The sequence below is a fragment of the Galeopterus variegatus genome, unplaced genomic scaffold (genome assembly GCF_000696425.1).
Source record: "Galeopterus variegatus unplaced genomic scaffold, G_variegatus-3.0.2 Scaffold2765, whole genome shotgun sequence".
Lineage (NCBI taxonomy): Eukaryota > Metazoa > Chordata > Mammalia > Dermoptera > Cynocephalidae > Galeopterus > Galeopterus variegatus.
This window is the reverse complement of record NW_007728876.1, coordinates 74,656-95,992: the sequence shown is the minus strand read 5'-3', so window position 1 is coordinate 95,992 and position 21,337 is coordinate 74,656. Positions and strand designations below refer to the sequence as shown.

The window sequence follows — 21,337 nt, the reverse complement described above, 5'->3', positions numbered from 1 at the left end:
TTAGTGGTATAAATTTAAGCCACTTAACCCAGGCTTATAAAAGATATAGCTCTCTGCCTCACTTGTAACACATTGTAACACTAAGGATCTAGATGAAACCACTTGAAAATCAAGTGTAACTAATTCAACCCAGCAAGTACTTACGGAGTATGGACTGTGTGCTGGTTTCTATACCAAATGCCATAGGAGATTTAAGATGTGTGTGACATAGTCCCTGCCTGCACTCAGTGTACAGCTTTACCATTTTCTGCTTCTGTGCCTTTGGCTTCTCTTCTTTTCAGCTGTGAAGCCTCTTCTCTTTTTTGACATTAAAAATGCTCTATTCAACCTTCAAGATCTGCCTCAAATGTTAGCTCCTCTGTGAAGTTTTCCCCGATCACCCAGAGCAAAGAGTGTCTTATAGGAAGGACTGCAATTTATATTGTGCTGTTGCACTTGGTGAAGTGGTATTGTGGTGTCACCCCTCGCCTACACATTTGAGGCCAGACATCATCTGTATTCAGATGTGATTATACCATAGGACTCACAGCAGTGCCATACTCACTTGAGTTGGTTAATGAACTTCTGTTGAAGGTGTATAGTTAGCACGCGTTTGAAAGTTAGAGAGCTATACAGCAACCAGGAGGGTGGTACTAGCTCTGTGGGAATTCAGAGAGGATGCAGGCTAAGTTCCAATGGACTTAGGTTTGGGAGAGATGAAGGAAAGCATACATAAGGACAAATCTGGCCTATTCTGGACAGATCAGCCACCCTGATTTAAGTAGAGAGCATAGGATGGAGACTAGTGAGATGAAATGTGATCAGTTGGGACCACATTTTTGGAAGGCCTCTGAAGCCGAGCCAAGAAATCTGGGCTACATATAATAGGCATAAGTGACAAAGAGTCTTTGGACAGATATTAAAAGAGAAGGACTCAAAGGTGGTGGTCTCATTGAAGAAAATAAGATAGCTGGGGAGATGAACTGGCATTGGGAAGGCGAGGAGTTTGTGTATGTGCATAACCAGTGGGACCACAACTGGGAGAATGCTGCGATCTGACATGGGAAAGAGTTTGGAGCCAGGTCAGAAACCTCAAATTGAGCTTACTTTCTCTCCTCTTCAGAAACCTCATCCTCTTTCTGTATTCCCTGGATCCATTATTGATAACATCATCATCCACCCAGCTGGCAACCAAGTTTGGAACATCAAGTCACCTTTGATTCCTTGGTTCACTCTCTCTCACTCCTTGAGTAGCAATTCCTTTCAGTTAAATTTCACAAACGTCTCTCTCCTTTCCCACCAACATGGCACAGTCTATTTTACATGGGTGTTTTCTTCTTCTTAACAGCGTTATTGAAGCATTGTTGACATACAGTAAAAGGCAAAACGTTAAATTTACAATTTGAAAAGTTTTTGCATGTGTACGCACCTGTGAGATAATCAGCACAATCACAATAATGGACATATCTGTCCCCCTTAGAAGTCTCCTCCTGCCCTTTCAGAATTCCTCCCTCCTGGCCCGCCCTCCCATCCCCAGGCAACTACTGATCAGCTTTCTGTCACTCTAGATTTATTTGGGTTTTCTAGAATTTTTAATAAGTGAATCTTATATACTCAATCCTCATTATTCACAGATTCCATATTTGCAAATCTATCTACTCACTAAAATTTATTTGTAACTCCAAAATCAGTACTGGTGGCATTTTCACGTTCATTTGAGGACATGCATGGAGTGGTGAAAAATTCAAGTTGCCTGATGAGATAGAACAAGGTGACCCTCTACCTTCTTGTTTCTGTTGTCCTGCCATAAACAAGTGTCCTTTTTGCGGTCTTTTTGGTGCCATGTTTTCACATTTTTGTGCTTTTTGATGGTGATTTTGCTATTTGAAATGTCTCCCAAGTATTGCTACCTAGTGTTTCTAAGCACGAGAAAGCTGTGATGTGCCTTAAGGAGAAAATACATGTGTTAGATAAGCTTTGTTCAGGTGTGGGTTATAGTGCTGTTGGCCATGAGTTCAGTGTTAATGAATCAACAATGTATGTTGAATAATATGTCTCTAATAAAAAGAAACAGAATAACAAGTTTATGTATTTATCAGCTAACGAAATTGTGACCAGAGTCTCACAGGAACCTGACCCTGTATGTCCCCTAGGAGCAATGGTTTAGTGTTTGCTAATTTAGTGTTTGCAGTGATTTTGTAGAACATAACTACTATGAATCAACCATAGTGTTGTACTCTGTCAGGTTTCTTTCTCTCAGCATAATTACTTTGAGATTTATTCATGTTGTAGTGAGTATCAATAGATTATTCCTCCTTATTGATGAAGAGTATTCCATTGTATGGGTATACAATTATCAAACTTTATCCTTTCACCTGTTGATGGATTTGGGGGTTGTTTCCAGTTTGGTGCTATTATAAATAAAGCTGCTATGAATATTCATGTACATTTCTTTGTATGGACATATGCTTTCATTTCTCTTGGGTAAATACCTAGGAATTGAATAGCCTTATCATATGGTATGTGGATGTTTTAAATTTCTGAGACACTTCCAAACTATTTTCCAAAGTAGTTATGTTTTACATTTTACATTTTACATTCCCTCCGTCTGTATGTGAGAGTTCTAGTTCAACTATATCCTTGACAAAACTTGATATGGTTAGTCTTTCTAAATTTCAGTCATTCTAATAGGTGTATAATGGTGTCTCATTTTGTTTTAATTTCATTTCCCTAGAGCTTAATGATGTTGAGCATCTTGTTCATGTCCTTATTTTGCCATTCATGTATCTTCCTTGCTGAAGCATCTGTTCAGGTTTTTTCCCTTTTTTGTTGCTATTTGGTTGTTTGCTTTCTTATTATTGAATTGTGAGAGTTCTGTATACATTTTGCATACAAATCCCATATTAGATATGTGACTTTCAAATATTTCCTCAGTCTGTGGCTTTGTCTTTTCATTTTCTTAACAGTGCCTTTGGGAAATGAAAAGGTCTTAATTTTGAGGAAGTCCAGTTTATTAACTTTTTTCTTTAGTGGGTCATGCTTTTGGTTTGTATCTAAGAAACTTTTGCCTAATACAAAGTCACAAATATGGCATGAGGTATGGATTGATGGGTGCTTTTTGTTTTTGGTGTTTTTAGATGTGGATATCCAGTTGTGCCAGCACCATTTGTTGAAAAGACCATCCTCTCTCTACTAAATTTCCTTTGCATCCTTATTGACAATAAATTGACCATCTACGTATGGTGCTATTTCTGGACTCTCCGAACTGTTTCATTGATCTGTTTGTCTATTTGGTAGCATGGTAAAACCAGCTTCTTAGAATGAGTAGAGAAGTAATTGCTCCTCTTCAATTTTCTGGAAGAGTTTGTTTAGAACTGGTATTATTTTTTCCTTAACTGTTTGGATGAATTCATCAGTGAAGCCATCTGGGTCCGGAGTTTTCTATGTAAGAAGGGTTTTAACTACAGTTTACAATTTCTTTAATAGCTGTAGGATTATTTAAAGAACTGGTATTATTTTTTCCTTAACTGTTTGGATGAATTCATCAGTGAAGCCATCTGGGTCTGGAGTTTTCTATGTAAGAAGGGTTTTAACTACAGTTTACAATTTCTTTAATAGCTGTAGGATTATTTAAGTTATCTCTTTATAAGTGTTTTTCTTCTACTTTGAGTTCAATGTGTTCTTATTCTAGTTTCTTAAAATAGACATTGGAGTTATTAATTTGAGACCTTCTTTTCTAATAGACATTTAGTACTACTAGAAAATTTTCCTCTCAGTACTGCTTTAGCTATATCCTACACATTTTGATGAGTGTTTTCATTATCTTCCAATTCAAAATATTTTTATTTTCCCTTTTGGGTAAAGAATTCTAGTTTGAAAGGCTTCTTTTTCAGTACTTTAAAGAAGTTGCTCCACTGTCTTCTAGTGTGCGTTGTTTTTGACAAGAAATCCAAAGGCCTGTCCTGGATGTGTTATGCGTTGTTTATCCCTGGTTGCTTTTAAGTTTATCTCTAAGACTGGTTTTAAGCAATCTGATGCCGTATGACTTGGTATTCTTTTCTTCATGTTTCTTGTAGTTAGGTTTGTAGAGCTTCTTGGATCTCTGGATTTAAAGTTTCTATCCCATTTGGCAAATTTTCAGCCATTATGTCTTTAAATATTTTTCTGTCCCCTCATCTTCCATCCTTTGGAGTTTCCAGTTATACTTACATTTGGCTGCGTGAAGTTGTCCCACAGTTCAGTGATGCTTTGTTCATTTCTTGTAGTCTTTCTTCTCTCTTTGTTTCATTTTGGACAGTTTCTATTGCTATGTCTTCAAGTTCACAGTGTTTTTCCACAATATCTAATCTGCCATTAATTCCATACCCTGTATCTCTAATGTTGTAGTTTATATCTCTAGAAGTTTGATTTCGGGTTTTATATTTTTGGTGTCTCTACTTGACTAGTCTTTTCCCTCTAGCTTCCTGAGTGTATGGAATCCAATCCTAACAACTATGGAAAACAATCCTAACTTTAAAGAAAAATGAGTACGTAGAAAGAAATTGCGGTTTGAGATATGGCTTGTAAAATTCCTTTGATTGTCTTAGTTTTTTACTTATAAGGAAGCTCCATTACAATTATAGGTTCAAAGCTGTCTCTTAAAAAGACTAAAATTATCCTGAATTATAGCTGTATAACAACCCTACCAACTCTCTCATTTATTTAGATGAAGAACTAGTGGATGTTTCTGCATCTGTCTTACCAGAATTGAAAAGAGAAGCATATGGCCAGATTCCAGTCTGTGCAAAACAGAGGCTGGCTCGTCATGGTTCTTTTAACATCGTTCATGCTCCTGAGAAGGTCCAGAGGAAAGTGAACTCGGAACCCAGCAGCCCGTACAGAGAAGAGCAAGGTATCTGCCCTCGTTTAGGCTTTGGAGTCTGTCAGTTGCCATGCTGTCGTAGCCTGACCTGTGTGCTAGCATTTTAAAATGAGCTGACACCCTACACCCTACCTGTGTTTTCTGGAAGTGTCCTATTCGCTAGCCTGAAGTGGAACAATTTGTGGGCAAAGGAGATGTTGACTTCACAGTGTATGAGCACCGGCCATGCCTAAAATTGATACTGGTCAGCTGTGAAGATCAATTGGTTTGCCATGATTGGCCTGTTTGATATGTCTCAGAAATTTATCAGACTTTGTTTTGTTTTGTTTTCTTCTGTTTTGTTACTAATTCTTGATGAGACCTGAATTCATCATTAACAGCTAGTTGCTGGAAACTTCTCTCCAAATCAAAACCAGAAGGGATTTGAGATAGTCTTATAATCCCTGAGCTGTGACTAATGAATTCTGCTCTATGTAACTGTTGTTTATAAGTCTCTTACTATATTTGTTAAACCAATCATTTTCCTTTTCAGAATCAGGGAGCTACTCCTTAGACATTGGAAGTCTGGCAGCTGTCTATAGACAGAAAGTAGAAAATAATTCACAGTAAGTGGTCTTTAAAAACTCAGAGTATATATTTTTTTCTGTTTCTTAGTGTTAACTTTTACTAAATCGAAATGCCACACATCGAAAGATAAAATTTAAGACATTTGTTTGTTAAGAATTGGTATGTTTCCCCTTTGTGCCCAACACTGTGCAGGAAATAGCATCAGGAACACAAAAGAGTGAATAATTTATCACATAAGCTATGATAGTTTATAGGGAACAAAATAAAAAGACAATTACACTGAAAAAAGACAATTTACTGCTAACATGACACTTAGAAATGATGCATCATATTCCTTTGAGTCACTTTGTCATCATCACAGCTAACTTTGTGTACTGACTATTCCAAGAGCTTTAATGCATGTGAACCCATCTGATCATAACAACAGTCTTTTGAGGTTGGTACTGTTATCCAACGGTTAGTACTGTTATTTTACAGAGGATACTGAAACCCAAAGAAGTTAAGTAGCTTGCCCAAGGTCACATTGCTAATAAGTGACAGAGCTAGGATTCCAACCCAGGCCATCTGACTTAAATTTTGGGTCTGATTTTCAAGGAAATCATGTATTATCTGGGGAAGCAGAAGAAATGCTGAGGAAGAAACGAGAGGTTTTTAATGACATTTATAGGAAGAAACAGGTTGTGAGGCCAGGTCATGGAGCAGAAGGACAAAAAGCTGATCAGTGTCTCTGTAATGATTTGTCCAAATAGGATAGTAAAAGAAATACCATTTATAAGAAAAGATTAGGTGTTGGAGGTCAGTAGGTCAAGTTGGCAAAATGCTTTGAGAGCCAGGTAGAAAAGTTTGGATTCATCAGACAGTAAAGAGCTATTTAAAGTTCACTGAGAAGATCATTCTGGCTTCTTTAAGCAGGTTGGTTGGGAAGTGTAGAAGGGTTCCAGATGAGCAGATATTTGTCCAAATAGGATAGTAAAAGAAATACCATTTATAAGAAAAGATTAGGTGTTGGAGGTAAGTAGGTCAAGTTGGCAAAATGCTTTGAGAGCCAGGTAGAGAGCCAGGTAGAAAAGTTTGGATTCATCAGACAGTAAAGAGCTATTTAAAGTTCACTGAGAAGATCATTCTGGCTTCTTTAAGCAGGTTGGTTGGAAAGTGTAGAAGGGTTCCAGATGAGCAGATCACAGAACAGCACTTGCTGTCATTCTGGTCTGCTGTGGGGCAGATCTGAGCCATACCAGTGGGAGACGGAAAGAAAGGGAAATCAGTGAGAGACAGTGAGTCAGGAAGACTTGCCAAAGTGGACAGAAGCATCAAGAAGCACATCTGACTGTCAGATGATAGCGACTTTCTTGGTGGAGATGGAGAGGTTGGAGGTGGGTTATGTACTCAGTGTGGGTGAATTGAGTACCGCAGAGCTGAGTAATGGATGACATGTTCACAGGGGGCTGACACTGAGACATGTTCTCATTTCTGCAGCCCAGGCCACTCCATTTTATTCCCCACGGCATCACAGACAACAGGTTGGTAGGCAAAGTAGGTCTCAGGAGGTCCCATCAAAAAGGCTAAAAGAAATCCCTGTCCTCTGTTTTCCATTTCTTAAAGGATTTTCCTCATCTATTTCTGAAAACATAAATATGTTTTGAATACTTGGAAATTTTTCTATATACTTGTAAAAGGCCCAGGCATTGTTTATAATCTCATGGGACTTAATTTTGAATGTGTGCTGCCTAAAAATTCTTTAGTAATACTGAGCAGAATAGGACAAGAATGACAGAAAATAATAATTTAGTAGATAAGTTTGTTTTCCCACTCACTGCACATTTTATTTCACTCTGGATTTTAGACAAGCTAGATTAGTTTTTCTTTAAGTCAAAGTCTGGTCCAGTCTCTCTTATGCACCCAGCATCTCTCACAGTGAGTGAGAACATGGGTTCTGCCACCAAACAGACGTGGGTGTGAGACTCAGCTTCACGTTTAGAGCTGAATCCTCTTTGGCAGGTTGATTAAACTCCGAGCTTCAGTCTTCCTCATTAGTAAACTGGAAGGAAAGAAGAGTAGCTATTATTATAATAATTTTATTAAATTACAACATTTCACTAATCATATTAGTATCTAAATGCTGGTAAGGGAGTAAGTGTCAGTAATTGATAACTATTAGATGTGAACGAGATGGAGGAGAAACTAGTGTCAGCTCTCACCTGGGAGCCCCTGACAGCTCTTCCCACATCAGCTCCCCACCCCATCCCTAACCATCCACCCAGGTTATACCTGGTCATCCGCCTCTGACGTTAGCTAATATGTGCTCAGGGAGTGCACCTAAATATCAGGCTGAGCAGTGGTGTCTCTCTGCTGACTTGGTGGGGCTCTCTTTAGGAAAGCCAGAAGCGAGGAGTTGGTAGAATATGGTAGCTTGATGGTACTCATTATGTTTCTCTTTACTTCAGGGGAAAAGCCTTTGCCAGTAAGAAAGTGGTGCCTCCAGTGAGCAGCTTGGACCCTGCTGCTCCTTTGCCTGTCTTCTCTGTTGACTCAGAATATTGTGTTAATCCTTTAGCTCACCAAGTATTTTCTGTTGCTCAAACGGACTTGCAGACATCATCTGTGCAGAATGGTCTGAATGGACAAATAGGTGTCTCGCTCCCTTCTGCAGCCTCTGACGGGGAGAACCTAAAGCCACCTCTGCTTGCCGGCCAGCCCTTGGTGTACGTGCCCTCCACCTCCCTGTTCATGCTGTATGGGAGCTTGCAGGACGGACCGTCCCCAGGGTCAGGGTTAGGGTCAGGGAGGGAGGGCAGAAGCTCAGAAGTCCCAGCCACAGCAGAGCTATCGTCCACATCCTCAGCCCAGAAGCGCCTCTGTGAGGAGAGGAAGCCTCAGGAGGAGGATGAGCCGGCCACTAAAAGACAGAGTAGGGAATATGATGACAGCCCCCTGTCCCTCGTCATGCCCAAGGTAAGCGAGTGCAGGTGGATGTGTCTGATGACATTCATTAACCCTGAGCTGCTTCCTAATGAAGACATGCAAATATTAATAAGCAACGGAGTCTAGAATATGAGAATATTTCATGTGTCCCTTGCTGCCCACTGGACTGGTTCTCCCAAAAATCTTTCCATAAAATAGTATTAAAAGAAGAGTGGTTTTTATAAAAGTCGCTCTGTATAAAATGCTAAAAAGCATAAAGTAGAGGGCCGGCCCGGTGGCGCACTGGAGAGTGCGCCACTTGGGAGTGCGGCGGCGCTCCCGCCGAGGGTTCGGATCCCATGTGGAGACCGGTTCCCACTCACTGGCTGAGCGTGGTGCGGGCGCAACACCGAGGGTTGCGATCCCTTTGCCGATCAGTAAAAAAGACAAAAAGGAGTTCCCGCTCACTGGCTGAGCGTGGTGCGGGCGCAACACCGAGGGTTGCGATCCCTTTGCCGATCAGTAAAAAAGACAAAAAGGAAAAAAAAAAAAAGCATAAAGTAGAAAAAAACTTACCCACTACTTAGAGGCAGTCTGTGTGTTTGTATCTTAACATGTATGTAGATTTCCTCCTAGTCTTTTTTTGTATACTTTTTTCCTTAAACAAGTTGGAATCACTGAAATGATCATATTAATCCAGGATGCAGCTGAGCACCAGTCAGGAACATGGGTGCTGTCTAGCTAGCCATCAGTGTCTGTGCTTGGCCAGTTCTCTTCACTACTCGGTGATCCCATTTCTCCAGCTACAAAATGAGAAGAACAAAAATATGAGCTGTCCACATCTCCCGCTTAGTAGCCATTCAGAGGTTAATGAGATATGACCAGTAAAACTCTCAGAAAGCAGAAGCACTGTCATTACTGCAGTTTGCAGTGGGTCAGCTGGACACCCTGCATGGAAATCATTCCATTTATGAAGACCTTTCTCCTCAATTCTTCTCTCTTGCCAGAATGAATTTTTCCAATATTGTGTATAGCCTGGGGTTGCAGATCAGAAGTGAAAGACTGGCTGGCATATGTCTTAGATAACCAAGATGGCTTTGGGCCAGCCCATAGTTCTTATAAGGCCCCAAAAGACTCAGCATCAACACTATTGGCTACCAACTCAGAAATTTATGTTACAGTCAAAACACCATGGTCAGTTTTCCATTACAAAAATCTCTATCATTTCTATACTCAGGAATCATAAGCCTGAATCAGGTGCACATGATGTGACACTTCTTTTCAGGCCATTCCTTTAAATAGGGTTAAAATGACTGATATACACACATGGATGTGTGTTTTGCCTTTGTGTTTATGTGTTAGCTATTTTGAGAAAGCTGTTATTAAGATTTACTACTGGAATTTTGACTTGCTTTTCTGCTTTCTGGTTTGGTTTTGCTTAGAAACCCTCAGGCTCCACAGACCTTGCCTCTCCCAAGACTGTGGGTAACAGGAGATCGATGCCCCTGGAAGACATTCACGTGAATGGCCAAGTCTCTGCTGCAAAGGAGGTTACAGAAAAGGCTACAGCAGACTACTTCGTTTCTTCTGAATGGGAAAATCCTTCCAGAAATACAGATAATGAAAAGCCTTCAAAAGAAAATGAAAGCACCAAAGAGCCCTCTTTGCTGCAGTATCTTTATGTGCAGTCTCCAGCTGGTAAGGGATGTTGTCATATCTTAAAGTCCCTTGTGATAGTCAGATCATAAACTGGGTTTTTAAATTTTTATCTGTGGCACCTGACCAAAGCGGTTCATTGTGTGTTGCTGACTATTGCCTCTGGGTCATGTTACTCTCAGCCCCCCGTTTTTTCCATCTGTAAAATAGAGGGAGAGGCTGCTTCCACTTTCACCAACTTCAGGGTTAATGGGAAAATAATAAGGGCAGGTGATTTTTTTAAAAAATGCATTAAACTTTATTGGATGGTAAAGCACAAAAATTCAAAAGATGATTCTATTCTTATAGTTCAGCTGACTCCGGCATTGGTTTAGTATGACAGTATGAACCTATTGGCTATGTATGCAGCTAGTATTCTGATCTCTCGAGTATCCATAAATACTGAGTATATCATTGTAGTCAAGTACCAGATCTGGAGTAAGAGAGCTTGATGTTTAAAACCACCTATTACCTGTGCATACTTAAGACAAGTATTCAGCCATCCTCATTGGTAAAACAGCAATAATAATAACAACTGCTTCACAGGGGTGCTGTGATAATTGAATTAAATTTAATAAGATAATACATCTAAAGCACTTAGAATAATAATGGCTGGCAAGTAGCAAGATTCAATAAATGCTGACTGTTACTATTTTGAATCAAAGCTGAAATACAATAGATACCTAATTTTTAAGGTATGCATTGTGTACATAAAGCTGCTCTTGATGCAAAGATATTTAAATCAATTTTCCTCAATTCCTTGTTGGCTTAAAACTAACCTACCAGAACAGATTAGATACATGTTCATTATTATTCACTAATCTAGAAAACATTGTTTATTCCTTTAGCAAATATTTTTTGAGTGTTTATTGTAAGCACAATCCTTAGTGTCAAGGATACACTGATGTGAAAAAAAACAGACTCAGCTTCTGCTGAATGAAAATCACAGCCCAACACAGGGATCTTTTTGTGTGTGTTTGTTTGTTTGTTTGTTTGTTTGTTGTGACTGGTAAGGGGATTGCAACCCTTGGCTTGGTGTCGCCAAATCACAGCCCAACACAGGGATCTTTTTGTGTGTGTTTGTTTGTTTGTTTGTTTGTTTGTTTGTTGTGACTGGTAAGGGGATTGCAACCCTTGGCTTGGTGTCGCACCCACCATGCTCAGCCAGTGAGCGCACTGGCCATCCCCATAGAGGATCCGAACCCATGGCCTCGGCGCTCCCTGCACCACTGCGCTCCCTGCACCGTACTCTCCCAAGTGAGCCACGGGGGCCGGCCCCAACACAGGGATCTTTAACTTTTTCTGTGCTGTGGATCTTTGGACAGTCTGTTAAAAAGTCTGTGGATAGCTCCACAGAATGTTTACAAATGCATAGAATTCAATATGTAGGATTACAAAGGAAGGCAATTACATTGAAATACAATTAGAAAAACAATTTTTAAGATTATTTAGAGTAATAAAAAGATCTGGCAGCAAGTTCAATACTGATAATTTCAAAGTTGTGATGACTTTAACAGTATATTAAGAAATTTGCAATAACTAATGTAATATGAACATATCTGTACTTTTTACTGGTGACAAAGGCAAGGTGCTATAACACTGTTGTGATTTGTTGCCTGTGATTATAATTGAGGGAAACAGAAACTTTTAGTTAGAAATTTATAAAAGTAAAAATGTAATTTTTCCCATCCGAGTTTCATGTTCCTCCTCAATTTGGGTTCAGTGGAACTCCTAGTGAGAACCTTTCGCAGGCATTGGCCACGTGCTCACACAGGTAAGTGTGGGCTTAGCACCTTGGCCACTGCTGTAAAGGAGAATATGGGGCTGTTCAGGTGGGGTTAGGCTTCACCAGTCACTGATTTACTGTGGACTCCTGCTTGAAAGGGCCATGGAGTTATGAGTGCCAGTGCTTTCCTCACATTCTGATGATTTCCACCTTGTTCTGCTTCTGTTTCAGGGTTAAATGGTTTCAGTGTGCTCTTACCTGGCAGTCAAGCCCCCCATCCTGCAGGACCATCTTCAGGTCAGCTGCCATCCTTCAGTGTTCCTTGCATGGTCTTGCCATCTCCAACGCTGGGCCCTTTTCCTGTTCTCTATTCTTCCGCAATGCCCGGGCCACTTTCTTCTGCTCCTGGTGCTCTCCCAAACACAGGACCTGTGAATTTCGGCTTGCCTGGCCTTGGATCGACAGCTCAGCTTCTCGTCAGCCCTGCAGCCTTGGTCAATCCGAAGTCGACCACACTACCTTCTGCAGACCCTCCACTTCAGGGTCATCCCCCACTTAACCTGAGTCCGGTGATGTCAAGGTCACACAACATCATCCAACCTGAGTCTCCCATTTACATGGGACATCCAGTCCCAGTAGTAAAATTACAACAGGTGAGGCATGACATTTCCTGAAGCCCTCATCACTGTGTGATGGTATGTCTGCGTTTAATTAGCTTTCATTTTAGTCACATGACTGTAGGACAGGCAGTAGGTGAGGCTCTACCTGGCTTCCATTGTAGATGCAGTTACCTGCTTATTTTATAAAGCATTGAGACAAAAGTTGAGAAGGCCTGTGCTTGAAAGACAAAATGGTTTTTAGTTGTCATTCTGTTTCTTAGAATTAGAGGAGACCTATTTTAGGCATAGGTCAGAGGCATTTTTGAGGAATGCCGAATATTTAGATGATTTCAGTGATCTCCAAACTTTTATTTGATCTGAATTATAATTACACTGCCATAGAAACAATCAAGGGAAATGAAAGTCTTGATATTAACTCGGAGATTCTTAGCATCAGTCATTCTTATAATGTGATGTTTAGGAGGCAGTGGATATATAAGGGTACTTGAAAAAGTTTGTGGAAAAATAGAATTAAAAACTAATACAAATCTTTCTATGAACTTTTTGAAGTACCCTCAAATATATACACACATAAACACACACACTCAAAAAAGATATAAAAAGTACATACGAAAAGGTATGTAATCAATATAACTTAATCAGTACTGCATTCGTCCCCCAAACTCCATCTATAGTTCTGTCAATAAATGTTTGTTGAATTCTGGTGATACATTAGGCATTGTTTAGCGTGATTACTTACTGTCCCAGAGAAAGAATTGTGTTTGGCCAAAAACATTTTAGACAAGTTATTCAGAGGCTCAAAAATTTGCTAGACATTGAAATAAACATGTTAGTTTTTAAACAAGATGATTACAGCATAAGGTATGCTTTTTGATCACTAGTTATGTGCCATGCAGTGAAGATATAGCAGCAAACAGGATAATGGTTCCTGTCAATTTAGAGTACCTAAGGGGATAAATATTTAACATTTAACATGAGAGAGTAAACATTAGCAAGTAAACAAAAAGAGCCAACACACATACACTTACTATTTGCCTTGCATGCTCTGAAGCATTTTACAAATGTTGTCTCGTTTAATTCTCACCACCCTGTGAAGTCAGTACTTTTCTCCTCCCCATTGCATGGATGAAGAAACTGATGGACGGATTGGTTTAAGTAATTTGCCCAAAGTCATACAGCTAATTATGACAGAGCCCAGAAACTGGCTTCAGGTGCCACTCTTGTAAACTCTTTGGTAGGCTGCCTTTCTGCACCCAAAATAATTATGAATTTACTTTGCAGTTGAGATAGAGTTGTGAAAGGGGTCATCGGGATGAGTGTGGTAGAAAAGCTAAGAGGTGGGAACACCTGCATAGGGATCATAGTGACACAGGTCAGGAAAGGGTTTCCAGTACAGAGATTGCAAACAATTGGACCTCACTTCTGTTTTTCTTCTTTTTTTCGTTTTTTCAGTCAGCAGTTCCAGTGACCCCCAAGAGCATCCGATGCGCACATCGTGAGACATTTTTCAAGACACCTGGCAGTGTCAGAGACCCTGTGCTTAGAAGAAGAGAAAGGAATCAGTCACGAAACACGACCTCAGCCCAGAGGAGGCTAGAAATCCCCAGCAGTGGGGCTGACTAACCTGATGCTTTGCCAGGTGGGGGTGGGATCAAGCCTCCTGAATTCCCCTGTGTTGCAGGCCATGTTCTAAGTAGAATGCAAACCATCTGGTCGTCAGCACGCGTCCTTCCTCTCTCTTTCATCCACTGGTTCTGTTAACTTCCCACCATCATGAATATCTATTCTCCTAAAGTAGTTATTATTAATTGTGCATTTAATACCAGGTAGAGTTCAGACTCTGCATGGTGTCTCAGTGAAAGCACCGACTGACTTTCATGGTTTTGATTCAAGAATCATCTTATTGCTGGAAGTAGATCTGAACAGTCTACTGGAGCCTTGTGGTTTTTCTAAAGGAGGGGGCTGTCTAGCACTTAACTAGGGTAAGCATTCCTGACACGTATTTCCACTTGCCCTGTGTAAATCTGTGGTGAGAGAAACTTCCTTTCTGCAGTTTAAAAAAGCTACTGCTTCCTTAGGCTTCGTTGGGAAGCCACCTTCAGTTGTGAATCCTATGGTCTTATTTATTTTATTCCTGAAATGGGATTTAGTGCAAAAAGTTTACAGCTACAGCCTAACACATATTTTTCAGGGTATGACGACTTGAATGTTTGTACTTTTTTTTTTTATAATTTGCCCTGCACTTATTCTACAACCTAGTAATAATGTGGATAAATGTATATACATGGCAAATGTCAAGACCAAAATAACTGTGAATGACACACCTTGCTATAAATGAACTGTGCTAACCTTATCTGTGGGCATGAGAACTAAGAAGAACTCTAGCAGCTTATTAGCTGCTTCTCAAATAACAGTGTAAACAATGAGGTTTTACTGTTTATAAAAATCCTACTGTGTTGTTTCTTTCACTACATGCCCTGTGTTTTTTATTTAAATGTTAACTATAGGGTACCAGGTATGGATGCCTTCTAACAATTGCTATTTATAAAATAAATCAGGATGGTAGAAATTATATGGAAATTTGGAACCTGGATGAGACCTTTTGGTTGAATTCTGAAGAGTAATGGTGTAGAAATTGACATCAGGCAATAGGTGATTCTTTTATTTTTCTTTTACTTCTTTTCTTCATGTTTGGAAGGGTAAGAGGGAAAATGGACACATTGTGTTCCATATCCAAGAGTATTCAAACCAGAGTTATATGGTACTTCTGAAAAATAAGAAAGGTAAGTACAGGGGTTCATTTTTCTAGCAGATAAAATTCTAGAAACTATCATGCAATATCCCTTTGTTAAACCTTATTACTTTTAGGGATACATTAAGTAGCAAACTAGTTCTTTGTATTCCTAGATTTATTGATATTTACCTCTTGTCTGTTCAGAGTAAGTGACTTTCTTCCTTCCTATTTCCTTCTTCCTTTTCTTGTCTCTCTTTCAACTTCTATCTTAGATTTAGAATTTTGACAGTGTTTTATTTTATTTTTATTTTTGGACCCAGTAAAATGTTATATGAAAAGATAAAAATAATAATTTAAGAGACTCTGGGAGTCTGAGTAAAGTAGCTTTATATTAACTACAGGATAATATTAGCCTTATTACCCCCACAAGATTTTGAAAACTTGAGGTAGGTAGTCAGATTAAATAAATTTGCTACTTATGTAAAATTTTTATCAACACTAAACTTTTAAAGTTTATAACATGTTATTTTTTCCCTTTTTTACAAGCTAGAGTTAGATTAAAAATGTTGTTCTGGTCGTCAACAATTGCATGGTGATGAGTACCCTGAACTAACACTGATGGGTTCCCAATAAAAATATGCCTTTTTCAGGTAGATTGCAGGATACGCAACATATAAATCTATTCAGGGTATGTGCATTTTAAATCTACCATGCTTAAGAATTTCCACCAAATATTTTCACAGAGACATCTTCATTTAGATGGAAACACAAACTGGTTTCCCCTGACTGTTCCTGGATATTCTTCATTTATTTTAACTTTTTTGCTATCCTTTTTTATTACTATTATTATTGTGTTGTTTGTGATGTGACCATATTCACCTAAGAGAATTCATGGTTCTTGAGGGGTGTTAAGAAGCAATCCCATAAATGAGAATATTATGACTTTATGACCATACTTAGCAATAGAAAACTAAGGAAAAAAATACCTTTGTGTTCAGTACCCACTTCTCAACGTGGCTTTATGATATGTAAAATAATGCAGTGTTTGTGTCTGTCAGGGAAATGAATCTTTCTTACAGAACAGCTGATGTTAGCAAAGTTGCTGAGCTACACTTGGATATTGTGGGTAGTGAAGAAGCAATGGCAATCTTGAGTCTATCATTGTATAATTTAGTAAAAGAAAAAAATAATTGTTGGTGATCCTGGTAAGGAAATGCATCTTTGAGTTGGCACTGAGGGCGCGTGTGCCCTACACTGTCCAGGGTTTATGAAACCCTTTCATTCTGGTACAAGAGTTGGGGGTATAACTTTTATACTTGAATCTACCTACCAAGTTTACATTTCTCAATTCTTTTTTGTAAGGTGCTATTTCTGTATTTAAATAACTTTTTTTAAATGTAAAGCTGCTTTCTGCTTATCTTATTGCACTGCTAGTTTGATGTACGTATTAATTTTATTGTGGCTTACTGCTTTTGTTTTCATATTATTTAGCTCTGCTCTTTTTCCTAACGGCTATATTATCTATAGCTATCTACTAGTAACTTTACTACATGTAAACTGATTTTTTTTTAGAAAAATATTAAGTTTTATAAAATAGCAATAAAAATTAATTCATTTGGTAAGAAATATGGGTTGTATTTTGTGGTAGGCTTTCTTCGCATACTGTTCAGTAAAACCATGAACAGTTGCAGTATGGCCAACCAGGCCCTCAGAAACCCAAGTCAGATATTTGTGCTGAGCCCTTCTAGTGGTTTCCAAATGCCAGAACTTCCTGCATCAGAGTTACATGCGAGCTTGGGAGGGTTGTCGGAACATGCTATTGAGCTTCTGATTTCTACTGAGTCCGAATCACTGTAGGTTTGGAACTTCCAGATGATTCTGATGCTTATCCAATATAGGAATCACAGGTGAATGCAGACCAACTCCCTGACTTCTCACAGTATCCTAAAGGTTAAATGCATCTCAATCTAGCAAGTGCTCACTTTTAATTCAAAGCCAAATTCTCTTGTTAACCCTCACTTTTAAATTAACCTCCAAGCAGACTTAATCTGACTTCCCCCAGCTCTTTAAAGCTCCAGAGAGTCATCAGTGTTGTGTTGTCAGTCTCGACTACTAAATTGTGAGGTGGGACTGGCAAATGTTTGAGCTGATTCACACAGACAATTCTTCAGAGGCCTCATCTTTGGAACATTTACCTGAACTTCCTGTGATGCAGGCAGTACACTTTCCTCCAGCTGCTGCTCTCCCCCAGCCTCTGGTTTTCCTGCCGTCCACTTCACATAGACTCTTAGGCAGGATTTGAAATGGTGCCAGGCTCACTCTATCTCCCATCCATATCCAGGGCCCTTTGCCCTGATTCTAGGAGAGAAGACAGGGCCAAGAAGAAGGAGGAGCCTCTCCCTCCTTCCACTGCCAAAGCTGCTGGCCACCCATCTCCCATAGATCCCCCAGGCGAGCCAGAAACTGGAACACACCAACCTCTGCAGGAAAGGTGAGGCCAGCAACACCCTAAATGCCTCCCCTTGGTGGCTCTTGTGTGGCAGAGGTAAGGAATCACAGCGTAACTCAACAAAGAAATCCTCACTAAATCCATTTCTATTTCCATTCCCTCAACTATTTCATGGTCTTCTTGGGTGAAGGGATTCAATAGTTGTGCACTAGTTTTGCAAAACCTCTAACAATTTTGCAGAGCCCAGTGCCTTTGGAATACAGCTGTTCCCATAACAGTGCTGTAGCCAAGATCACCATTTAACATCCTGTTACAATAGTTGTAAAGCTCCTACTGTCCAGGATTTGCATTTTTCTAGATGACTGTTACGGCACTTAATATTTCATACTTAGCAATGAAATTTGTGATAGCTACTAGTTTGTTTTTAGTGTTGAGATCCATCTGATTAATTTAATGTCCTTTCTGACCTGAAAATGCCTCTGAAATTTAGAAATCATACCTAAAGCTAAAATGGTTTTCTTCTTTTTATTCTCTCACATCTGGGGGCTTTTTTTTATAGATAGCCCACTGGTAGTTTCAGTCTGATCAGCTCTTCTGTACAAGCATCCACCCAGCTGTGCTCTGAAGGACTCGGCTGTCAATGGACATTGAGTGCAAAAAAAGTGGGTAACACTGGTAAAGCAAAACTAAACAGTTTTTGTTTTGTTTTTACTACAGGATTTTTTAGAGACTTAAATTCAACAAGAAGAAATATTGTATATGAGTATGTATTTTTAAAAAACTGGTTGAATTGCTGTTTAAAAAACGGGACTTTTTTTTTTCTTTTTAAATCTTCAGTTTCTTTAAAAGTTTTAAACTCTTGTGTCTGTGTCGAGGGCTGACTTTCAATAGATCGTAGCGAGGGAGCTGCTCTGCTACCTATGAAACCTTGACCCAGAAGCAGGTCATCTATGAGTGGCTTAGCACCAGATTCCCCACGAACACGTGCATTGCGTGATGGGCACTAGGGAATCTTTTTTTTTTTTTTTAGGGCATCTTACAAGACTAGCAGAAGCTACTTGGGAAAGCTATAAATTAACCCTCCAAACAGTCCTCTTAAACATTCTTACTCTTCAGTGAAAAGAAAAAGGACTAGTTGAGATTAGCTTCTTAAAGACAGAGAACATAGTTGATTTCTGTCTATTCACAGCACTCACCACAAAATGTGCACCCAACCAAAAATTGGGGGTTGAATATTGGATGTGTGAGTTACCACACACAGTTTTTTAGAAAACAAAAAGCCTTAGAGGGCTTTTTTATTGCCTAGTTCCAGGTACATAATAACTATCTGGTAAATAATTGTGGTATAGCTTGTTTTATTTTTTTATTTTTATTTTTTTTAGTTTAGAAGAATGGCCTCTATGGTGCCACTCATGTTTATAAAACAAATGGAATCATGATAATCCTGCGTTTAAACTTTTCAGTGGCATCCCATGCCACATTTTCCTGACTCTTCTGCATGCTTTTCCAGTCCCTCAGTCTGGTTCCAACTCGCCTTGCCCACTGTGCAAGGTGTTGTCTATTGACCCTCGACATTCATTTCCACTCCCCTTCTAAGTTCTCTTTATCATAGAGGCTGGAAGCCTGGAAACTACATTTCCCAGATTCCCTTGCTACCAGGTTCTAAATGTGATTTTGTCAGTCAGATACACTCATGCAAGATTTAGTAGATAGAAAGGAAGCTGAGGCTGTTCTTCCTGTTACAGTAAAAGCAACCCATGCACAGACTGCAGCAGACTCGGTTTTTGCAGCAGCCAATACTTTACTATCTACTATCTAGACCAGGACTGTGCACCAGCTGGCATATTGACAGTGGTCTCATACTTCCTGCTAGAAATACCTAGACTGTTTTCTAATTTCTACATGGAACCCAGCAGTCCTATCTCCCACCTCTCCTTCCTCTTCCTCCACCCATCCTCTGTCAATCACTTCCCCCTCAGTGCTCACTTTCTTCATATTCCTGATGCAACCATGTCATTGCCCCAGCCATTCTCTCTTCCTAAGAGGTCCTCCTCCCACTCCTATTTCTCTTTTTCTATCAGGCTATCTCATAGGCATCTTCCAAAATCCAGTTCAAATTTGCCTCTCAGAAAGTTGTTTCCCCACCATACTGTGAGATCCTCCAAGGCAGGAATTGAGTTTTTTCACCATATTAGGGCCATATTATTGTGCTCAGTGAGTATATGAACAAATGATCGACCAAGCTGAAGAAGGATCCATAACAGTGCACCCTGAGTTATTGGGGTAGCTGTAGCCTAATATACAATGGCCCCACGAAAACAGTGAGCACAATGAACAGCAGCTTCTCACCAGAATCAAATATTTCATGCACAGCCCTATCCCACCAAAGTCATGCTAACAATTTACTCACTCAATAAACATTTACTGTCCTATGCAAACAGAAGTAGTGTGGCGCGAGGGGGCATTCCACTCACTGTTTCTCTCTTTAATAATAGAGAATTATAGAAATTTATTGCCCAAAGGAACCTTGAAAATTACCTTATTTGTGCACCAATTTTACAGAGGAGGAAAATAGAAACAAGGAGTTTAGTGATTTGTTCTGGACTGCACAGTAATTTATCCACAGAGCTGAGACCAGAACACATGACTCCCAGTATCCCAGCCCAACACATTCTATGCCACGTCACTTATAAAACCTAAGGCAAATTGTTTTCACAAAATGTTGAAGGCATAGTCCATACAAACCTATCTAATACTTTACCCACACAATTTTCCAGTTCTATGAATTGTATAGAACACAAGTTTATCCACAGAGCTGAGACCAGAACACATGACTCCCAGTATCCCAGCCCAACACATTCTATACCACGTCACTTATAAAACCTAAGGCAAATTGTTTTCGCAAAATGTTGAAGGCATAGTCCATACAAACCTATCTAATACTTTACCCACACAATTTTCCAGTTCTATGAATTGTATAGAACACAAACTTGGGTGCACAGAAAGTTTTAACTCTAATTTGCCGGCAGTCCTCTCTACACAATAATGCAAAACTATAAAAATGACCATGCAAACTGAAAGTGTGCAAAGCAATCTTAACACTTGAACTGGGTTTTGGAAGATGCATGTGAGATCACCAGGTAGAGAACGAGAAATGGGGTGAGAGAAGGATATTTTAGGCTAAGGGAGTGATCAGTGCAAAGGCATGGATGTATAACCACAATTGTTCTGTGGCCTTTAAATATTTATATTGAAACATTAGAAACTCTCTTAACATTGGCTATAAATATTTAGGGAAATGAAAAAATATCAATACTAGTATTTATTTAGTATATAATTGAAAATATTAGAAACATTGGAATTAAAGTGTTTCATTTCTTTGTAAAACACTTACCAAGGGTAGTCTGAAGAGTACTTGTCTTCTCATTGTGTAACTCACAATAGGTACTGAGCATCTTTTCTGTGTCTTGGTGAACTATACTCCTTTCTAAGTTTGGATCAGCTTCCAACATTTTATTCTTTGTACTTTTGATTCCATAAGATATCTCCAAGAATTCATTTAATGTGTAGGTTCTGCAGGCATCACTTCCTCTGGGCTGTCTTCGTCTGTTTCTTTGCAACCCTTTCCTCACTCAGGTTGGTCAGTTCACCTTCAGTAAGTTCCTCTGCCCGTGCATCTAGAGCCTCTCAGATGGTAGCAGTGTCAATATCCCCACTCTCAGTGATTTCTTCTCTACCTACATTTATGCTCCATTCCAATTTCACTTCCAACATAATCACTTTCTGGTCTTTTGCTTCACATTCA

At 39.4% G+C, this 21,337-nt stretch overlaps 1 protein-coding gene and 1 long non-coding RNA gene across 2 annotated transcripts in view; one reads left to right on the top strand and one right to left on the bottom strand.

Moving 5' to 3' along the window:
* The window catches only part of E2F7 (E2F transcription factor 7), a 39,026-nt gene extending 22,323 nt beyond the window's left edge, over window positions 1-16,703 (top strand). Inside the window, exons 8-13 of the mRNA XM_008582918.1 lie at window positions 4,685-4,870; window positions 5,373-5,445; window positions 7,852-8,359; window positions 9,751-10,006; window positions 11,961-12,382; window positions 13,802-16,703. Coding sequence (XP_008581140.1) covers window positions 4,685-4,870; window positions 5,373-5,445; window positions 7,852-8,359; window positions 9,751-10,006; window positions 11,961-12,382; window positions 13,802-13,972 — 1,616 coding nt within the window. The 3' untranslated portion in view covers window positions 13,973-16,703. The remainder of the gene's footprint in view (window positions 1-4,684; window positions 4,871-5,372; window positions 5,446-7,851; window positions 8,360-9,750; window positions 10,007-11,960; window positions 12,383-13,801) is intronic.
* On the bottom strand, window positions 15,101-21,010 carry LOC103598865. The gene is made up of 3 exons (XR_551238.1): window positions 20,927-21,010; window positions 17,279-17,441; window positions 15,101-15,116 (listed from the first exon to the last, which is right to left on the bottom strand). It is a non-coding gene; the product is annotated as an uncharacterized LOC103598865 (long non-coding RNA).
* Between the last annotated feature and the right edge of the window lie 327 nt (window positions 21,011-21,337).